General features: G+C 42.6%; 2 protein-coding genes across 2 annotated transcripts; one reads left to right on the forward strand and one right to left on the reverse strand.

The window, feature by feature from the left end:
• The first annotated feature begins 455 nt into the window (after positions 1 to 455).
• On the forward strand, positions 456 to 5,725 carry nle1 (notchless homolog 1 (Drosophila)). Its single transcript, XM_053441204.1, has 13 exons — positions 456 to 567; positions 1,187 to 1,348; positions 2,095 to 2,315; positions 2,466 to 2,545; positions 2,650 to 2,726; positions 2,833 to 2,930; positions 3,523 to 3,715; positions 3,817 to 3,952; positions 4,051 to 4,097; positions 4,186 to 4,388; positions 4,539 to 4,698; positions 4,784 to 4,854; positions 4,948 to 5,725. Exons 2-13 carry the CDS (start codon positions 1,211 to 1,213, stop codon positions 4,958 to 4,960), a joined length of 1,437 nt encoding a protein of 478 aa, XP_053297179.1. The 5' UTR covers positions 456 to 567; positions 1,187 to 1,210; the 3' UTR covers positions 4,961 to 5,725.
• Positions 5,726 to 7,579: 1,854 nt separating this feature from the next.
• On the reverse strand, positions 7,580 to 11,004 carry slc25a1a (solute carrier family 25 member 1a). Its single transcript, XM_053441535.1, has 9 exons — positions 10,761 to 11,004; positions 10,169 to 10,276; positions 9,958 to 10,057; positions 9,127 to 9,265; positions 8,954 to 9,038; positions 8,730 to 8,834; positions 8,489 to 8,604; positions 8,341 to 8,414; positions 7,580 to 8,254 (listed from the first exon to the last, which is right to left on the reverse strand). Exons 1-9 carry the CDS (start codon positions 11,002 to 11,004, stop codon positions 8,140 to 8,142), a joined length of 1,086 nt encoding a protein of 361 aa, XP_053297510.1. The 3' UTR covers positions 7,580 to 8,139.
• Between the last annotated feature and the right edge of the window lie 8,952 nt (positions 11,005 to 19,956).

Consider the following 19,956-nt stretch of genomic DNA (forward strand, 5'->3'; position numbering starts at 1 on the left):
TATGACATTCTCATTATACAATATGTCCTTGGCCTTACATTGAGATCTGGTGAGTAAACTTGCTTCAAATAATTGTATTTATAAAAGACAGAATAAAAAAAAAAAAAAAATACAACATCGACACATGCAATGCATAACAAAGGATAGAAAACAAATGGTCCTGGGATACATAGAATACAATAATTCATAGGGAGACGACAAGGCACTCAAATTGAATTATAAATCAAAGAATTATAAAAGAACAGTTCTCTCTAGTTATGGTCTAGGTTTAGAGCCACTGAAAGACTTAACTCGATGCCCCCTCCTCTAGGACGCGTCCTTCTTCGTACTTCGCCCCTGAAACTTGACGTAGAAATAGCGCGCAGAAAAAGTTACCGAAACATTACTAGGATAAAGATGCGCAAAGGGGCAAACCACCGATAACCTCTTCCTGGTCTGCTTTCCCATGATCCATTGCGAGAATCCGTCCCCTCACTTGACTACCACTACCTCCGGGGCATCTGTCACTTAAAGGCTCCTCGGTGCTACACACGTGGGGAGTGTTAGCACGTCGCTGCGTTCCTGAAGGTAAAGTTTGATTTATAAACTAACTTGATATCAAACAAACCTGGAGACTGTTGTGTAAACAGATGACGGTACTCTTAGTGTCACGTGTTCGCTGCTATAAACGTGTCTGAAATGCTAGCTAGCAGCAGACTAGTGGTATTAGCTTAGCTGGTTGGGTTAGCTAAAGGTAAACACCTCATGGGTTAAGTTCATGTGGGACGACTTGGTCCAGATTGTTACAATAACCATTTTAAACATGGATCTATTGTGTGCCGACACTTTAATACTTTAATGAGCGCTAGTAAGCTAACTAACATGCTGTCAGCTAGTTCAGCTAGCTGTACTGTTGCCTTCAGGTCAACCAGGAAAACTCCACATCTTGCAGTGAACTCTATTAAATCTTCATTATATTTTGGCAACGTCAAGGTTTAGGGGTTAAAGGCATTCCCTATCCACCATCCTTAACTTTTAAAACATTGTCTGTCCACCTTTTCTGTCGTTGTAGAGACTACTGATGTATCATTTAGATGTTTCCCAAACCCCACAAGAGACTTCACTTTATTTACAAACTGTAAATCAACATAACATAACACAACACGTGATTATACCTCCAACTAAATAAATCTCCTGTTTTTATTAGGGTTGTATACAAACCAGATCGAAGATGTCGAGTGAGGACGTGGAGCGGCTGCTGATCCAGTTTCAGAATGAGGAAGGGGAGATTCTGGCTTCACCTTTCGATGTTTCTCTAGACATCACCCCAGACAAACTCCAGCTGGTCTGCAATGCCCTGCTACAGCAGGTAAGCATGTGGCTTTATGTACCTTCACCAGGACTTAAGGTGTGATGTTCACATGAAAGCCTGCCAGTCTTTCAAGAATTATGAATCATTGAGCTCATCCAAACATAACAAGAAAAAATACACATGCTGAAAATGCATCATATGTAAGTATGAAACACATAGATAATATCCAAGCCTTTAAATGGGATTAAGTAAGAAATTATAAAACTAGTGTCAAAATATGTTAAATATATAAAACATCAACTAAAATGCATAGATAAGACACTAGCATCTGTAGGGCTGGATCAAATACAAAAAAACTCTGCTTTACTACCCTTTATTAAAAGTATACTCACTGGTGTAGTACTGTTTACAGGAGGTAGACAGCTTTGGGATATGTACTATTGCCGAATCTGGTTCTTGTCTTAAAACTTTTCAGTCTCTTATGGGAAGGGAACATTTCACCATTTCAACTGGGTGGGACGGGTCCTTCAAATATCTAAGCCTGTCTTTTAAAGTCTGCCCTTGTACTTTCCCTCTCCCACCCAGTTATAGTTTACATGCTTATATGTTAATCCTGTTGTAGTCTTAAACACAGATCTCACTCTTCCCATGATAAGTCCCAATTACGAGTAATGATATTGCGGTAGCTAATGCAGATGTAATTATTACTCAACAGTTTAGATATACTATAAAAAGGCTGGGTTCTGTTTTCACCGTCTTAGCCAAACTTATGAATGTCGCATTTTGTGTTACATTTTGTGTAGGATGAGCCAATACCACTGGCATTTTTTGTGCGTGGAGAGTCCGAGGTGGTGTCCAACCTGCGGACTTGTGTGAAGGCTCTTTGCATCGAGACAGAGCAGGTCCTTCCAGTTGTGTACCAGCCCCAGGCTGTGTTCAGGGTCCGAGCTGTGTCCCGCTGTACCAGCACACTACAGGGACACACAGAAGCGGTCATCTCAACTGCTTTCAGCCCCACTGGCAAGTGAGTAACTCTGATAGAGAATTTGTTTGCTATTTTTCAGTCTTTTGTTCTGTAGAATTATCTTTTAGCCCCTTTTGATTTAGCAGCATCTTTTTTCACACCTCATAGGCTCAGATATGTTGGTAATTAAGTTGTCCTTGTTTGTGTCAGATATCTGGCTAGTGGTTCCGGTGATACCACAGTGCGCTTTTGGGACTTGTCAACTGAGACGCCTCAACACACTGCCAGAGGTATAGTCTCCACTGTGGTGCATCATGATCTGTAATGATTTAAACATACAAATTATAAATCCATGAATTAAAAAAACAATGAGCTTTATTCTGCTTAATTAAAGGACACACTCACTGGGTGCTGACCATTGCCTGGTCACCTGATGGCAAGAAACTGGCTTCAGGCTGCAAGAACAGTCAGGTATGTCTCCAATACACGTATATCTGATCTCTGTTAGAGGTGTCACATGACCCATAACTCTAACCCCAACATGCATTTATTCTTTTGTGGTTGTGTGTTTCTGCAGATCTGTATTTGGGATCCAGTGACAGGTGCACAGATTGGGAAGACTTTGACAGGACACAGCAAGTGGATCACCTGGCTGTGCTGGGAGCCTCTCCATCTGTAAGTAATCGTCATAACTTTCTCACATATGTATATTGCCTCCTATTAATTTGGCCAAATATATGGACATGCAGAGCGTGAATGCATGCCGCACAGAACACCATCTATCGCAGTTTAAGCCATCTATTGTGATATGTATATCGCGCACGTTGACATAGCAAGGACGAAACATTTCCGATATATATTGTGCAACCCTAATTAAAAATGTTTTTCAGTTTCAAAATGTTCTAGTTCTCTCTCTACTCCTCCTCTCTCCTCTTTCTTCAGATAGAGAGGCAGTAAATTACTGACAGAGATGCTAAAAACTGTATAAAAAAAATATTCGCAGTCCAAGCATGTATGAGAAGACTCCAAATTGGAGTGGCCTTAGTAGTTCTCCCTGGATGTGGCCGGCTTTGCGCCCTTCCCCAGCGGTTGAGCTGTCGTGGTCTCTGCATCTGTAGCCAAGGACTGTTAATGTTTATTTATAGCAAGTCATATCGCTATTTTCAACATTATTATCGCATGTTTTCCTAATATTGTGCATCCCTAGTTTTAATCGATCTGTCCTGATTTAATGTTTTTCTGATCAGTATCTCCCTTTCTCTTTCAGTAACCCAGAGTGTCGTTACCTAGCCAGTAGCTCGAAGGACGGCTCATTACGTATCTGGGACACCGTGTTGGGACGCTGTGAGAAGATCCTGACTGGACACACCCAGTCAGTCACCTGTGTGAAGTGGGGAGGAGATGGACTTCTGTATAGTTCTTCTCAGGACAGAACGATCAAAGTCTGGAGAGCCGAAGACGTAAGTGTGTGTGCATGCGTGTATGTATGACTGAGGAGAAAAGAGTGAGGAGACATCTGTATGACAGAGCAAGTCATAATGTGTGTAATCTGTTGATACAGGGTGTCCAGTGCAGGACTCTGCAGGGTCATGCCCATTGGGTGAACACCCTAGCTCTCAGCACAGACTATGTTCTGCGCACTGGTGCTTTTGAACCTGCAAATGCCACTGTGAACCCACAAGACGTCAAAGGATCACGTAAGGCCTTAGAGTTTAAAGTTTGAACTCACGTTTTCAGTTCAAAACATGTTTCTATGGAGGATTGTTTTCATGTATCAAGTATTATTTTCCCCCAGTGGAAGAGCTGAAAGAGAAGGCCTTGGAGAGATATAGTCAAGTCAGGGTAAGTTATTATCTGTTGTGAAGTATTGATGTGTAGAAGACTGTGTCCACTTTATATCAGTGCCCTTACTCCTGCTCCTCTGCTGCAGGGTTCCGCCTCAGAGCGCCTGGTGTCTGGCTCGGATGATTTCACCTTGTTCATGTGGAACCCTGCAGAAGACAAGAAACCTCTCGCCAGGTTGACAGGCCACAGCGCTCTGGTCAACGAAGTCCTCTTCTCCCCGGACACCAGGCTCCTCGCCTCTGCCTCCTTCGATAAATCTATTAAAATATGGGACGGACGCACTGGAAAGTAAGAAAATCTCTCAACCACAACATCTGGCATTTATGAGATGTCATAAATTATCTGTGTGTAATACTGCTGTTGTCCAGATGATGGGGCTGTAAGCCTGATAATGTTTCTATCACAATATAATGCCTCTGCCTGTTTATTTACCTGCAGGTACTTGTTGTCCCTGCGTGGCCATGTGGGATCTGTGTATCAAGTGGCGTGGTCCGCAGACAGCAGATTACTGGTCAGTGGCAGCAGTGACAGCACTCTAAAAGTTTGGGATGTGAAGACTGGAAAGCTTAACATGGACCTGCCTGGCCACGCTGATGAGGTGAGCAAAGATGTCACAGGAATCATGGTGGTTGAGTTTTTATTGTATTTTTCCCCCCTCATAGCAATGTTTGTTGTATCTGTAGGTTTATGCAGTGGACTGGAGTCCTGATGGACAAAGAGTGGCCAGTGGAGGGAAAGACAAATGTCTCCGAATGTAAGTGAAAAGGGAAATCTCTTTTTATCGGTTTAGTTAATCGTTAAATACCCGTGTTTCCTCTAATCTTGTTGATGTGTTGTGTGTTCCCAGATGGAGAAGATAGTCAGACCCCTGTTCTCCCGCCTGATGCTGGCTGAGGATTCACATCTTCTAACGTCAAGAAACCCGACAGCTGGAGCGAGGTTGACTAGACTGTTCCTAATCCACCATTTGGCTTTATTACACTGTCTGTCAAATGTGGCATTGTGTCAAGGAACTGTACTCTGGTCCCGATGCAGACGTCACAGGAATACTGATGAGTGTAAAGGTGTTCAGCTCAATGGAACTGAAGAATTCTTTCCATCACAACAAATAACCATTAAGATAATTTGAAAATAGAAGCTTTACTGTGCGGATTTCAGATTTGTGCTATGAGGATTTATATTCATGTACATACTGTTCATGTACCTACTGAATATACAGAAGCCACAAACAAGGACTTGTATTTAAAAGTGAATACATTTCACCTGCAAATTAGGAAACTTATTTCTCAGCAGCATGTTTGTCCCCTCCCTCACCTTAAGCTTCACAAAATGACCTATATCCTGAAGGTGACAGGTGGGAGCGCTAATACCTTCCTCTGTGATGTTAATGCTGACAGAGCTCGCCGTGCTCCGTCAGCCTTTAATCTCCTCAGTCTCTGGGTCAGTAAAGTCGCAACCAACTGTATTTTCTGCCTTTGTAGTGAAGCCAAGTTTTACCAACTCTGAACCATACGATTCTCATCAATGAGGAAAAACCAGGTTCACCATTCCAGCTACGAGATGTTTTATAATCTGTACCAACTTGCTTTGTGAATATTTACCACCAATAAATCTAAATCACAGCATTTGTCAATTCCAGTTAATTTACATAACTCATCTATGTAGAAAATTAAAACCTATAAGACAATAAATAGCATAAGTTTTCAGGTTCCATTCATCTTTGAATACAAAATTTGGGAAGGTTATAAATATGTTTGCGGGTTAGGGTTGTTTACAGCTTCTAGATGTTGCACAAGCAAATCTCGGACATAAACTAGAATGTCTCTGAGTTGAGCACATATTTCCACCAAGGGCCTACAGTCCTCTTCAAATCACCAAATTGCCGACACGATATATCAGTTCCCTAAATATGCCTGTATTTGAGGGCAATGAATTCCTCCTTAGAAAATTGGTGAAAATTTCAAAAGAAATAACCACCCCATCTCACAATGTCAAAAGTGAAACAAAAATCCTGGATCATCCCCTTTTTTCCAGATCCAGCATCTTTTCAGAGAGGGATACACGTGCACTGACGAGCACATGCACGTACATAAACCTGCTCCTCACGAGGCCATTACTCTATACCTTATGTTTAGTATCACTTTTACATTTTAAGACGTTTTCTACAATACTGGAGGCAGAACTTACCCAAAATTCCATATAATCATACACAGCCTCACAGTACATCCCATCATATTGTTAAATTATAATACTTAATTTTATTAATCTGATGTCTTGAAGCACATTTACCTTTGCTCAAATCATTTTGATACGTTTCAAGTATATTGAGACCAATGTAACCACAGTATTTCTTCAGAGGTTTCCACATCTGAACCTAAATCAAACTTTGAGCACTGAGTTTTTTTTTTTTAACAATATTCTTTATTGATGTTACCAACATGTTTGTTTCCCTTCAACTCAAAATGTTCAATATCCCTCACAGGATCTTCTGAAATGGCAATGATTACACAATATGAATATGCTGTATAAAGAGGTCCACATGGTGTTAACCTGCTTATACAAAGCAGTAAAGCAGAAGCACAAAGTTGGTAACACTGTAAAAAATGTGCTTTGGTGGATAAAACCAAAGTGGCAGCGAGATATTTTAGAAGTAGTTTGGCAAAGAGCAGGAAAAGGCTTCAGTGCGAGGCTGTGTAATTCAACTAGGTCCACAAAAAGCCTCACTAAAATCCTTGCTTTGCTATCAAGCCTCTGACACATCTACATTTCCCCCTGCTGGGGTTCAATGCATGTAAACACTATGTTAGACAAGAATAAGTGCATTCAAAGATGGCTAATGAACAATGTCATCAGTAAGCGTACAAAATACTTATTTTAGCTTGATGTAAACAAAGGATACTTAAGTGACGTAAATCTTGACTAAAGGACAGACTCTGATGTTTTAAACAATAAACGCAAGAAAACAACTGAAGGCTCAAGCGTGTCGGAGTCGTATGTCGGACATTTTCCCATCTTGTTATCTCGTGTGGAGAAGGGTTAGGGTTAAGTGGATCCACTTGTACATTTCCGGCAGCACACCAGCACATGGTTGGAAATACCAAAGAGTCTGCCTGACTAAATATGACTAAATATTAATAGTTATATGTTCCAAAAAGAAACAGTACAAATATTCATTTGTAGAGATCACACCGCCCACTGAAAACTTCAGGAACATAATTGATGTTGAGAATTTAGTCATTTTTCCAAGATGTGGACAACGAGTTCAAAAACAGACTCTTGACTCTTACTATTATAAGACTGCGTGTGAATATTTTGCTACATAAGATTTTTGCATCCCAACAATATTCTTTAATGTTGAGTCATGTCTGGTTGAAACTCAGGAGAGTTACACAGAGATGTGTTGAAGAACTGCACGCAGGCTGGTTTAGTGTCCGGTAGCATCCCGGCTCTTCCCTCAGTATTCAGTAGTAAGTACGTAGTGAATCAGAAGACACATTTATGGTTTCAGTACAAAGTGGTCACTCTACAACATGTACAGTAACAACAGTCATAGAAAGCTAAAACAATTTTAAAAAAAAACGAATGCCTCTTGAAATCTACTCAAGTAATTTTGTGCTGCTTCTCTAAATACTATAAAGTTATTTATCTTGTAATACGACTCAACAAACTGAGTCTACAATTTGGTCAGAGGCAGAGAATAACTCATCACCTACTTCATTTCCTTCTTTCCCTTTCCTGTCTCCTTCCAAACAAGGTGATCCCTCTTTATTCCCAAACCTGACCACTAGAGACAAAGAGAAATGCTAAACTGAGCTGTTTGTCCTGCAACTACACAGTCTCCCTTCTTTACTATCACCGTTTGTAGCTAGGTCCTGCAAAATGAATTGATTTATGAGTGGAAGCTGCTCACGATGAAGTGTCGTCTGTTCTCGGCGAATGCAGTGAGCTAGTATGAACTAGAGTAGAGGTGTTCAGTTGTGCGTAGCATGATGCACTGCTCCGTGCTTCCCTCTGGACCTCAGCCACTGAGTGGCTCGGTCTACTGGGTCTTCCACATGTTGTTGAGTAGTTTGACCACCTCCTCGTAGATGACAAACACTATGGCCACGTCCAAGCACACGCGGCCAAGCCTGGGGACTGTCCCTTTGTAGAATCTGCAGGAAGGACAAGGTGAGATGAGAGGGTTTGTCTGAAGCACGGAAAACTGATACAATGCAAGCCATGGATCAGGGTTACTCACGCTTGTGGTCCTTCGTGCTTCAAGATCTGGAAGGCACAGTCCATCGTGTTTTTGTAGCGGTGAGCCTCCAAACCCTAAAAAAACAAACAAGCGTCTTAAAAGAGGCCAACCTGCCGACAGTAAAATCACCAGTGGGTGGACTTCCTACCTGCATTCTGGTCTTCACCACATCCAGAGGTGTATTTCCAAAAACACTGGCGGCTCCAGCTGTTGCGCCGAACATCGCTGTGACAATCGGGTGCATGTCTCGTCTGGGATCATCCCCTTTGAGGCCAAATCCAGGAGTTGGATAAATGGAGGGTGAAAAGATGATATTGGGATTTCTTTAAGTGAAAGGACTTGGATCTTGGAAAAAATAGTTGATCGACATTGGATTTTGTTATTCTCACCTTTGTACCAATTTCTTAATGCATTCATCACATAGAACCGAATGGCCTGATTGCTTCCTTGTTTCAGCACTGTCGCTGTCAGGCCTTGATACGTCCCCCGCACACCTACAGTCAAACAGATGAGGTTTCATTACGGAGCACATAACATTCACATACAAATTGCCAGTTAAAGATGGAGTTTGTAACAACTGCTTCAATGTTTTTAGATTCACTGCTCTCTTTACCCTGTTCTCTAATAATCTCGCTGACGCCATGGAAGAAGCCTCTGTAGCGAGGTCTGAGGGAGCACTGGTCGTGGATCAGCTTAACCTGGAGCAAAAGGGGAAAATTTTTGAATTCACGTCAATGTTGATTAACAGACACTGGAAAGAAATCAGCAAATGTCAGCTCCACCGACCTTGAGTGTCTCCATGGGACAGACGACCACGATGGCCTCTGCTATCCCTGCTCCTAACCCACACAGGAGGCTCCGTGTGTTATCCAGCCGACCTGTGGCATCTCGCATCGGGTTGCTGAGCATCTCAAACGTTCCAAACCTGAGAGAAAGAAGGTGAGGAGACTCATTCAAGGATAAGAAATATCAATATAAGGTGCTATGTAGGTTTGCAATCAGTAGCATAGTTTCTTTAAGGAGCTAAGGTTTTAACCACTGTCTAATATAAAACATTTGGTAGTTACTGTATCAAATGTGATATTTGCTTCTTTTTTCTTAACATTGCATCTTTGTGTTTAGGATGCATCATTACATTTGATAATAATAACTTGTTTTATATAGCACCTTTCAAAACCAGAGTTACAAAGTTCTTTACAGTGTTAAAAGACGCAACATTCACCAAATCGTGCAATATGAAAATGTTCAAATCAAATCTCAACGGTTAAAAATATGACATTGGATAAAAGTGAGTCTGAGGAAGAGATTTCGAGGAAGACACTGAGTATCTAAGTTCTCCAAGCAGGGAGTTCCAGAGATGAGGAGCCTGGACAGCAAAGGCCCTAAAGACTTGCACAAAAAACACAATAAATAGATTCTAACAGAACTAATTAGTTGAAGCCCTTCACATTTGGCTGGCCTTACATTTAAGTACGGATAAATGCTGAGTCTGCGCTTTGACACAAGTCAACTGTTTGAGTAATTAATAGATTACAACCAATGAAGGAGCCAAATGCTGCAGTGTTGTTACACATAATCCAGTAAATAACCTGCTGTGTGTCATGTGTGCATCTTTACCTCACAGCAGATTTTGGTATTGATCCATAGAGCAGCGAGCTGAGTCCTCTGTACAACCCTCGGAGTCCATGATCCTGAACAGTCAACTTCACACAGTCCCCTGCGCGCACACACACACACACACACACACACAGCATCCAGGAGTGAGTAACCCGGAGCAGAGGATGAGCACACATCCCAGCAGTCAGTCACACACGGCCCAGTGACCTACCTATCCCTCTGTAACGCGGCGGGTTGGCTCTCTCGTCTAGCTGCAGCTGGGTCTTGACGTACTCTGTAGGGAAGGTGATGCAGATCTCGATTCCTCCTGCGATGCCACCTGGGTGAGGGCGAGGAGAGAGAGACAGAGAAGCACTGCATGTCGATATTTGTTGAGTCACTGCAACATGCACATTGTTTGTGCATGTTGCAATCAGGAGAAACCAGCATCTCCATTACAGTAGCCTATATGTAAAAAAAAGATTAGATTGATTAACTGCACAGTGATGCTGGGGATACCTCACTGCTGGATCTTTGTTTTAAATAAATGCTGATGTGACTATACAGCAGAACTGGGAGGAATGGCCGGGCTACTGAATGTAGCTGCCTCCATTCAAAATACAACTTTCAGCATTTGAATGTGTATTTAAAATAAGAAGGAGAATGTGAGCATGATGCTAAATAAATACGGAAGAGTAACACAACTAGACAATGCAACTGCTTGCCCAGTGCGTTTTGACCCAGTTCTGCATGGATAACCTTAATGGGCGACAGATTTGAGATCAGACTGCTCTAAGGGGGGAAATCCTGCATGCAAGATCCACCTGCAAGAATAGCCTTCCCGGGATGCGTCACTTTCCTCCCCCCGACCGCCGCCGCCGCCAGGTTCCTCCTGTCCGGGAAGGAGCGCTGGTGGGCCGGCAGAGATCCGCCCAGCCCCGCCGCGGCGCTCAGACGCCGGAATGGAGGCTGCTGATGCGGAGCCGGACTCGGGCATCCTCTCCTCACCCCACCGCTGCTCTCGCACGGCCCCTCGCACACCGCGAACGGCTTCAGCAGCGAAGACATGGCTGGTCGCTCGGCGGATGGTTCCAGAAGATCCTCCACTGGGTTGAAGGTCCCAGTCAGACAATGTCACACAACAACAACACGGGGAGGGCGGACCGACAGTGCCGGCAGAGACAGCATCAATATTCAAAGAGCGGTCAGGTGATGGATCAGGCCATTGGCTCACCACGCTGCCATCCTGTCATTATTCACGTCATGTGACCAGGCATGACTTTTGTGGACCAATCAGGTGCAGGATGCTGATGCGTTGATGTGTCAGACTCATTTCCAGTCTGACCAGAGGGGTGTGATCCTGTTGACAACCACTGTAATCAATCTGCTGCTCTGACCACTGAGGTTCACTAATGTTATATCATTTATGCATTTAGCAAACGATGAAATGATGCAATTTAAACCGGTCCGATACTGTAGGTTCTGTGTGGTGCGCTAGAGCAGTCATTAAAGATGAGATCATCCTTTATCAGTCCCACCATGGGGAAGTTTGCAATATTGCAGGAGCAAGATTCAAAACTAGCCATCAGTAAGTAATCATATTTAACATGCAGTACTTAATTGTTAAGATAATAATTACTAAGTTTACGGAAATATAAAAAAAATAGAAACATATGAATGGAATAAAAAGAAGAATAAAAGATACTGGTCATATCACATTAAATACACACATTTAGAAACGTAGGTTTATTTACTCGGTTTTCACCTGTATCCCTACATCCATTTATCTTTCATATACGATATTGATAATTCAGTCATAGATATGTCTACACATGCATACATATTGGAGGTCTTAATTTCAGACCCAGACATGTCTATCTACATGTACACATAGGATGTGTGGAAATTTCAGACATACTAGCCTATATCTAGATGTGCATGGTCCATGTAGATATTTCTACATACGTACATGGTAGGCTACATGTGCTAGCATGCAGAAATATATATTTGTCTACCTGTCTGAAATTTCAATATCTTATATATGCAAGCTCTTTTCTATTTCCTCTTGTTTCTATTTGTTTAATTCCATTGTATCTTATACACACACATTTAGTATGCAGGAGTATTTATTGTAGATTGTGAGCAACTATGTAGACATAAAATAAAAGACATTAAATATCAACAGTTACAATATCCTATGTTATTATAATGTTGAAACTATAAAATGTACAAGATTGAGACATAAAATAGACTTAGCTTCCTTGCTCATGTGTCATGAGCCGTGCTATCAGTTTGGTTTATTGCTCTTGCCTCTTAATCCCTGTTCCCTTTAAATAGTGCTCTCCCCATGCCAGAGCGTGCCCGAACACACACATACACACACACACACACGCACACACGCAGACACACACGCACAGAGAGAGCCTCCCCCATCCCCCTTTACAATGAAACTAGGTCAGTGTTTTCACTCACGCTCATACCCCCAGCCCCCAGCCCACAGCCCACAGCCCCCTGAGAAAAACAGTCAGAGTGTGTGACTCAGCCAAAACTCAACAAACTCAAATGATCAGTAATTGATCACTATGTCAATTAATCTGTAAAACAAACTGATTTCATGCTTCATTAGTTTCATTTGTTTGCACTTGCCATCTCTTCTACAAGCTCCAGTGCATGTGCTCAGTGTTCGTAAACAGTGTTGAGTTCATGGAGAGAAAAAAACCTTCCAGGAGGTAAAAAGTCAATATTTCCCCCAGATCCTCTTCCAGTCATTTCCTAGACGTGCTTGCAGAAGCCTCTTTACTTCCCTGATTTCCGAAAAAGCCCATGACTCTATGTCTCTGGACCTTCTGCGGTATTGAGGTCAAGGCACATACTTAGCCAGTAGCCAGTCAGTTTCAGCTGTCAATCATGACGTTTCACTTGTGGATCAAATAACTTCTTAAGATCAAAATCATGAACACTTGAACAAACATTAGTGTGATAAGAACTACCTAAAACAAGAGAAACTAAATTTTTAATGCATTTTGTCTATTTTGTTTGGTCCGTGACCAATTCACTTGCATTGAGGAAGGGTTTATTACTTATACTGCCGCCAGCCACTATGGCGGGCGATTTAGATGCTTTGCTTTACTTTGGGGAGCTGTCATGTCATCCATCTTTATATAAAGTCAATTGTCCTGAGCAGAGAATAGTTATTCTATCTCTTCACTGACTTCCAGTCAAGTCCCAGATAACTTACTAAATCCTTGTCCTCTCTTATAAAGCCCTTCATGCTCTGGTCCCTCAGCACCTATCAGACCTCTTCACGACTTTTACTCAGTCCAGGGACCAATGGTGCTTGGACACAGGTCTGCTCACCTTCCTTTGCATTAGCCCCCCCCCCTGGAATTTTCTCCTGGCAGATATCCACCATGTCCCTTATTTCAACACAACTTCTCAAAGCCCATTTATTCACAAGTTTTTGACCAATAGATGTATTATCTCCTAACCCTAACCCTAAGCAATATTACTTTCTGCTGTTGGTGTTTTACTTGTGTTACCTCTTCCAAGGAGGTTCTGTTTTTGCCCCCTGACCATTGGTTTGGTTGTTGGTTGGTTGGTTGGTTTGTCAGCAGCCAGGCAAAATCTAGTAGATGGGATTCCCATGAAACTATATGGAAGGACGGGACATGGGCCAAGAAAGAACTCATTAAATTCCGTTGCAGATCCGGACAAAGGGGCAGATCCAGGAATTATTTATACTTAATTTAACATAGTGACATGCTTTGGTGGCCATTCATGTCCGTGCACATGAGGCCCTCCCTGTGAAACTGCTGGCCCTCCCCACGTTCATATAAAACGAAACTGACCTACAGAAACCATGTTCTCTGACAAAAGCCCTTTTGCACTTTCCACCAACACATTAACATGCAATTTACGACACTGGACAAATTTATAAAATAATAATAATAAATGGATGAACAAAATTGTGTACAGTTCACAATCAAGTAATAAAATCGGAACTAAAATACGTTTGCAGGTTAAAAGTGATTGTTACTGTCACAAGCCGAGGTTGCATTATGAAACGAGGTTGTCCTGGAGACAGTGAAACCATTTTTAGCAACGAGTCACATCTGAAATATGAGACATGACTCAGGTCTAAAGTTGTTTTGCTCTGAACCACAGACAGTCATTGGTGGAGGAGTCTGTCAATCCCTTTAATACAAGATGTGATTGGACTGCCCTTCAGTGCAGTAAACAAAAGGCTAAGCACAGGACATATTTCAGACCATCAGTGTCAGAGTATTTGATTTTGATAATGCTGCCAAAAATCCTATGACTCGCATCTGTGTGGCCAAATGTCTGAAGAGTAAGACCAGCTGTATGACCAGATCTGGTAGTCCAGTCTGCATCAGGAGTGCAAGTGACGCAGCATTTCAAAACAAATATTCCCCTTTTCAAAACTTAAGTTACAAAGTTTCATAACCTTTGTTCCCAACGTATGCCCTCTAGTTTAAAGATCCCTATTTACAAGGTTTACTACCATGGCAAACACTGATGCCCTGAGAGAACAGTGAAGAAGGAACTGTCAAAGAAATCAGCCTAAAAACATCATGCAAGCATTTCAAATTCAAATTCAGAATATAGTGTATTCATCCCATATCTTTCTGGTACACATGCAGTTTATTTGTATGAACACATTGAACATATTACACAAATTAAACATGAACTCTACATGAAATAAGGAATGAACATGGCTTTGAGTAAACAGGCAGTTTTCACCAGCAGAAACAGATATTGAACATTTTGGTCCAAAGTCCTGGGTGCATTAACACAGCGAGTCGACAGGCCTGTTATTTTGTATTTATTGCAGGCAGCGTTTCTCTCTGACGATGACTCAGTTTATGCGTTTGAGTTCCTCTGCCCGTCAAACAGCACACACTTAGCCTGTGCACGGAGAGAGAGAAAACAGTCAGAGGCCCTCAAGTTAAACACAGTAACACAATCTGTGGTATTTTTTGGCGGGGCTTGTGCATCTCTTTTTATGTCGGTGTGTGTTTACAACCTCATGCCACCGCAGGGTATCCGGAGGCAAGCCCAGATGGCAGTGAGGACACGTGTGCATCTGGTTGGGCGCGTCCTGGTGCCGCTGCCCCCAGCAGGGCCCCTCGCTGCCCCACAGAGGGCGACACGTGGAGTGGGATGACCAGGCCACACCAAAGTGAGGGCGAGGGTCGGTCTGGTAGCTCACTTTCTGGCCACTAGAGAGCAGTGGTGACGAAGGAACCGAGTCTTCCTGCAACATGGGGTGAGTTGGGTCACCATAAAGGGAACTGCTCCAGCATAGAAATACACAGTATATTTTACAGCTCATTTTATGCCCCACATTCAGGTAAAACCAAATTGGACGGGATTTATCAAGTAAAATTCAGAAAGTCATGACTTGTCCTCAGAGAACCGCCTCCCAAAAGGTGCTCAATATCATCATGATTTCATGTCTTCATACTCAGCGCCCCGACTTGAAGGACTCAGTTTTCTCTTTAATGACTGTTTTGAATTATTAATGAACTGTAGAGAACTGTTTGACTTTTAACCTTGAAAACAATAACACCATGTTCTAATGCAAAAAACTGTCTCAGTGTTATTATGTAGGCTATTGAGTCAGAAATGTGGAAACCTGTTCCGGAGTTTCAGGACGATACTCTGAGTCGAGAGACCTCATGCAATACCAGCAGGGCTCGGAGGAACGATCTGTGAAGAGACAAACTGTAAGAAGTACACACACAAGGTCACAACTGCCCTGACCTGAGCACGTCCGAGCCTTGTGGCTTACTCTGTTTGTCGGAGGGATGAGATGACACTGAAGGGGGGGTCACCTCCTCGTCGGCTGGCAGGGGGGACGATGGGAGGCCGTCAGCATTGTCATGTGTCTTTGTGGGTGTCAGTCTCTCCTGTGGCGGGGTGTCTGTGACATCGATACATAGATCCTCCCCAACCTCCTGTCAATCATACAATACTGAAGCTCAACCTTGAATCTTGAGCATAAATTTGTGCCCATTTCCCCCTGGAAACTGTTTCCTTTGAGTTAAATAAATATACCTTTAAAATATACAGTAAAATACACAAAAATTAAGGTGTTGTGGTTAAATGGATAATTTTTTCTGCCAAACCTGACCTCCACGGGGTCAACGACTTCATCGCAGGCTTCGCTGTCGACCCTGTTGTCTCCGGTTGTCTCCTGGACGTGTTGGGCGCTGTCCTCGCCGCAGCCCCGGGTCAGTGTGTCAACCTGGGTAGAAGTCGTCCCACTGAGGTTCGAGAGAGAAGCGGCGGAATTAAAAAACATGCCCTCCTAACTGCCTGACGAGAAGGTTATCAGCCAATCAATCTTCAGCTGATTGCACCGGCTCAGGCTCTACTGTTACACTCAAGGAGGCTACCTGATTAGTCAACAACAATCAGTCTCTTCTTGCCTCACCTCTCCGTACTTTCTCCCCGGTCCTCCCTCTCTCCCTCCATCCCCGCTCATCTGTTTCCCTCCCAGGGTGCCTGATGAGTTATTTCCTCTCAAACCCACTGTTCTTGGACTTTTGCCTCTCTTCCTCAGCCCCCTGTGTGTGTGTGTGTGTGTGTCTGTCTGCCTCACCGCCCTCTCCCCCCCTCCCTCGTCGTGTGTGAAACGGAAACTCCAGGCTTTCAATAATTGATGTGTCTGAATAGCTCACAAGCAGGTTTCTGTAAAGACTAATCAGGTGAGGGCTCTGGTGACTCTGTGGTGGAATCCACGTGAACATAAGCAGGCCTGCAGAGACCGAGACTGAAAACTAGTTGAGTAGATTCCGCTCAGTTTGCATTGTACAACATCTCCATCCCGTTGTATGACATCTACTTGAAGGACTATTACTTAACTCAGCACCACAAGAACAGTAAAATTAAAATAAATCCTCTGACATTCAAAAATGTAGCTCCTCGCAATATTCTTTATTTGGATAATCGCTGATCACTGGTCTTTAATTCAGCAGGATTTCTAAATGTTCCCTATAGTTCCCACCTCATGAGCTTTGTGGAATTTTGCTTTTCTATGTCGCATGTCTCACATATTGACAAAATATATCCCTGGACATGGACATGTCAACTCAGACTGATCGAATGGCACTTATCAAAGCACATTCCTCCGCTAAGGCTCGACAGATATATTAAATTCACTAGATCCAGATTTTTTATTTTGGATCTGCAACTAATTGCACACACTTATAAACATCAGTCCTCTGAACGGATCTATGATTTATTCCCATGAGAAATCAATCTTGCAATTTGAAAATGTTATGGGTTCTTCTCTTGGTCATTCCCCACCTTCCCACCTAAATTCATGGAAACTGGCTCAGTAGTTTTTGTGTAATCTGCAAACGAACAAAACATAACCTCCTAGTTGGAGATTAATATTCAAGTTGCATTTGCTGGTTTATTGAAAAGTATGAACATAGCGTACTGTTGCAAATGTTACACTAGATAAAAAAATCAGAAGTACATTTACTCAACGCAGTTTTGAGGTATTTAGACCTAAGAGTACTTCTACTTTCGATGAGGCAAATATTGTGCTTTTTACCTCACTATACTTGTAAATGATTGTCATAGTAACTAGTTACATTTCATATTAAGATTGAACATGAAAGCATCTTGTGTGATTGAGTAGGTTTCTCTTTGTTGGATGAGGCGTGATTTAAATATTGTGTGCGTCACTCTGTACATCATGTTCATTCAGGACTTCCATCTTGTGTCCACATCAGCACCGTGACTGCAGTGTAAGTGACTCACCCTTCCAGCAGATGGAGGAAACACATTTCTTTTCTGGTTCATCATCCGCAGATGGACAAATGAGACCAGAGCCTCATCACTAACCCATACAGGGAATTTCTGTCTCACTCTCTTCTTCCCTTTGCTTACCTTGTACTCACCTAGTTCAAGAGCATCTCTTACATGAGCAGCTCCACATTTAGCTCTCTATTCACGCATATTCACCTCCTCATTAACATGAGAATGCCTTTACAAACTGGAAGTAATCTCATTAGATATGATAGGCAGCGCACATCAATGAACGCCATTTTTGACCATAATTATCAACTAAATGATGTGACTTGGGTTTTAATTTCAGGATGGTGTTGAGGAGCTGTGGAATGTGTGTGTGTGTACATTCTTCCATGTCCCTAAAGGGTGTGTGTGTGTTATGTGCCATTGCACACACTGATCTGTGTGTGTGTGCGCGTTTGTGTGTGTGTGTCTGTATGTGTGTGTTTGTGTGTTATCCTGTAAGTGCATGGCAGGTAGGGAGTAATTTGAATTTTTTCTCCTGTATATGTTTTTTTTTGCAGGAGGTGGGAGACGGGAACATAAGTGGCGATGAGTCACCAGTCTTTTGTGACAGTGGCGCAGGGAGAGTGCTTTTCACCCATTTGCCTCCCTTGGGGCTTGCATACAAAACAAGAAATGGAGAGAGGAGAAAGGAGAAAAGGAGAGGAAGATTGTGTGTTGGGGAGCATTAAGGGGGGAGAGGGGGCATGGATAACTGGGGGGGAAAGGGGAGAAGATGGGGAAGGAGGTGAGGGGTGGGATAAAGAAAGGGAAAGAGGAGATGAAAGGAAGGAGCAAACAGAATAAAACAAGGGGTTGCAGAGATCACAAACAAAGGACGGCGTTTCGAGGGACCGGCCTTTGTAGCTCGGCTTGCTTCGTCCAAATGGCTGGTAAAAGCATTTCTAATGAGCCGCATTGTGAGTTCAAAATGGTCGTTTAACAGACAAGAAAATTAACAAAGAGCAGGATGACGGGACCGAGATGAGCATCTTACCAGAAGGTTCAAACATTTTGACTCTTTTACTGGCTTTTACCTACTGCATAAACAACTGTGTCACAAAATGGATGTTTGCATGCTTCAACTGTAAACAGGTCTAATAACACTTCAAGCCATGTTGTGCTTCTAACACAAACTCTATACGTTTGCCTGGGGGTATTTATTGAAGTTATTTGACATGCGTAGTTTTCAGGGAATTTTTCCCCCAAAATCTCAGGTTTCTATTCTCGTAACAGCTTTGTTTCAGAACGCCGGACGAATGAGCTGCAAAATGTAAAATTGAAACCCTTACAGTGGATAAACCTCTTAGATTTAGAGCAGGAGAATAATTTCATACTTTGCTTAACAAAATCAAGAGTTATAAAGTAAACTACAACATCACAAAATCAGTGCGCCTCACACTTCTCACTTGGCGCACCAAAGCACCAATTTTTGGTAATGGCTTAATTAAAAGGACTAAAGAGTTCACTGGGTCAGATAAGGCATCCTGACTCGCCTCGTTGGTCTTTCACTAGAAAGTTATTTAATCACAGTTACAAATACTGCAACAAACTCAGGTCATGTTTCAGGTTAAATGCCAATTAGCAGCATTTCCCAGTGGCAAAAGAGGAGTGGAAATCAGCCCTCTGGGATGTGAGCGTTTTCAAAGCAACATGAGAAACTCAAACTCAACGAGGGCCAAATCATCTTGAGTCAAAAACATGGCAGAGCTAGAATGACTCTCAGTAGAGCATAGACCTCTTCCAAGGCCCAACAGTCCCCAATGAAATCACACTAAGATTCACAAGATCCTGTTGACAAACAAACAAACTAGAAGTGCATACAAAGAGTGGATACATCTGCCGTGCTATCAAGCCATGATCAAGAAAGTGATAACAGATTCCTGGATCGGCCCCCTGATCCGGATCCACTCCAAAATGTAATGTGTTCTTCCTTGCAATATGCAAATCATATCAAAATCTCAGTTTTAATAAGAGTCTTTGCCAGAAATAGCTGCAAAATGATGCTCAACACAGAGGCAGCTCACAGAAAAAAACAGGACAAAGAACACAGGAAATCCATCATCATCCTTTTACTGAACAAAAAATCGAGGCAAGCCAGTTATCATGCAAACAAACACGATCCATTTTTGTGTCAGCGTTTCCAATGATGATTTGGTCCCAGTTCATGTGGTGTCCATGCATAAACACATC

This window comes from Pleuronectes platessa, chromosome 15 (assembly GCF_947347685.1).
Source record: "Pleuronectes platessa chromosome 15, fPlePla1.1, whole genome shotgun sequence".
NCBI classification, from domain to species: domain Eukaryota; kingdom Metazoa; phylum Chordata; class Actinopteri; order Pleuronectiformes; family Pleuronectidae; genus Pleuronectes; species Pleuronectes platessa.

What these genes read in the sequence shown, in the direction of transcription:
- nle1 (XM_053441204.1), top strand. Translation starts at nt 1,211, where the DNA reads ATGTCGAGTGAGGACGTGGAGCGGCTGCTGATCCAGTTTCAGAATGAG. An exon ending in GCCTCAACACACTGCCAGAG is followed by an intron (nt 2,546 to 2,649) that starts GTATAGTCTCCA and finishes GCTTAATTAAAG; the next exon opens with GACACACTCACTGGGTGCTG. An exon ending in AAGTCTGGAGAGCCGAAGAC is followed by an intron (nt 3,716 to 3,816) that starts GTAAGTGTGTGT and finishes CTGTTGATACAG; the next exon opens with GGTGTCCAGTGCAGGACTCT.
- slc25a1a (XM_053441535.1), bottom strand. Translation starts at nt 11,004, where the DNA reads ATGTCTTCGCTGCTGAAGCCGTTCGCGGTGTGCGAGGGGCCGTGCGAG. An exon ending in CGGGAAGGCTATTCTTGCAG is followed by an intron (nt 10,277 to 10,760) that starts GTGGATCTTGCA and finishes GCCCTCACCCAG; the next exon opens with GTGGCATCGCAGGAGGAATC. An exon ending in ATACCAAAATCTGCTGTGAG is followed by an intron (nt 9,266 to 9,957) that starts GTAAAGATGCAC and finishes TCTTTCTCTCAG; the next exon opens with GTTTGGAACGTTTGAGATGC.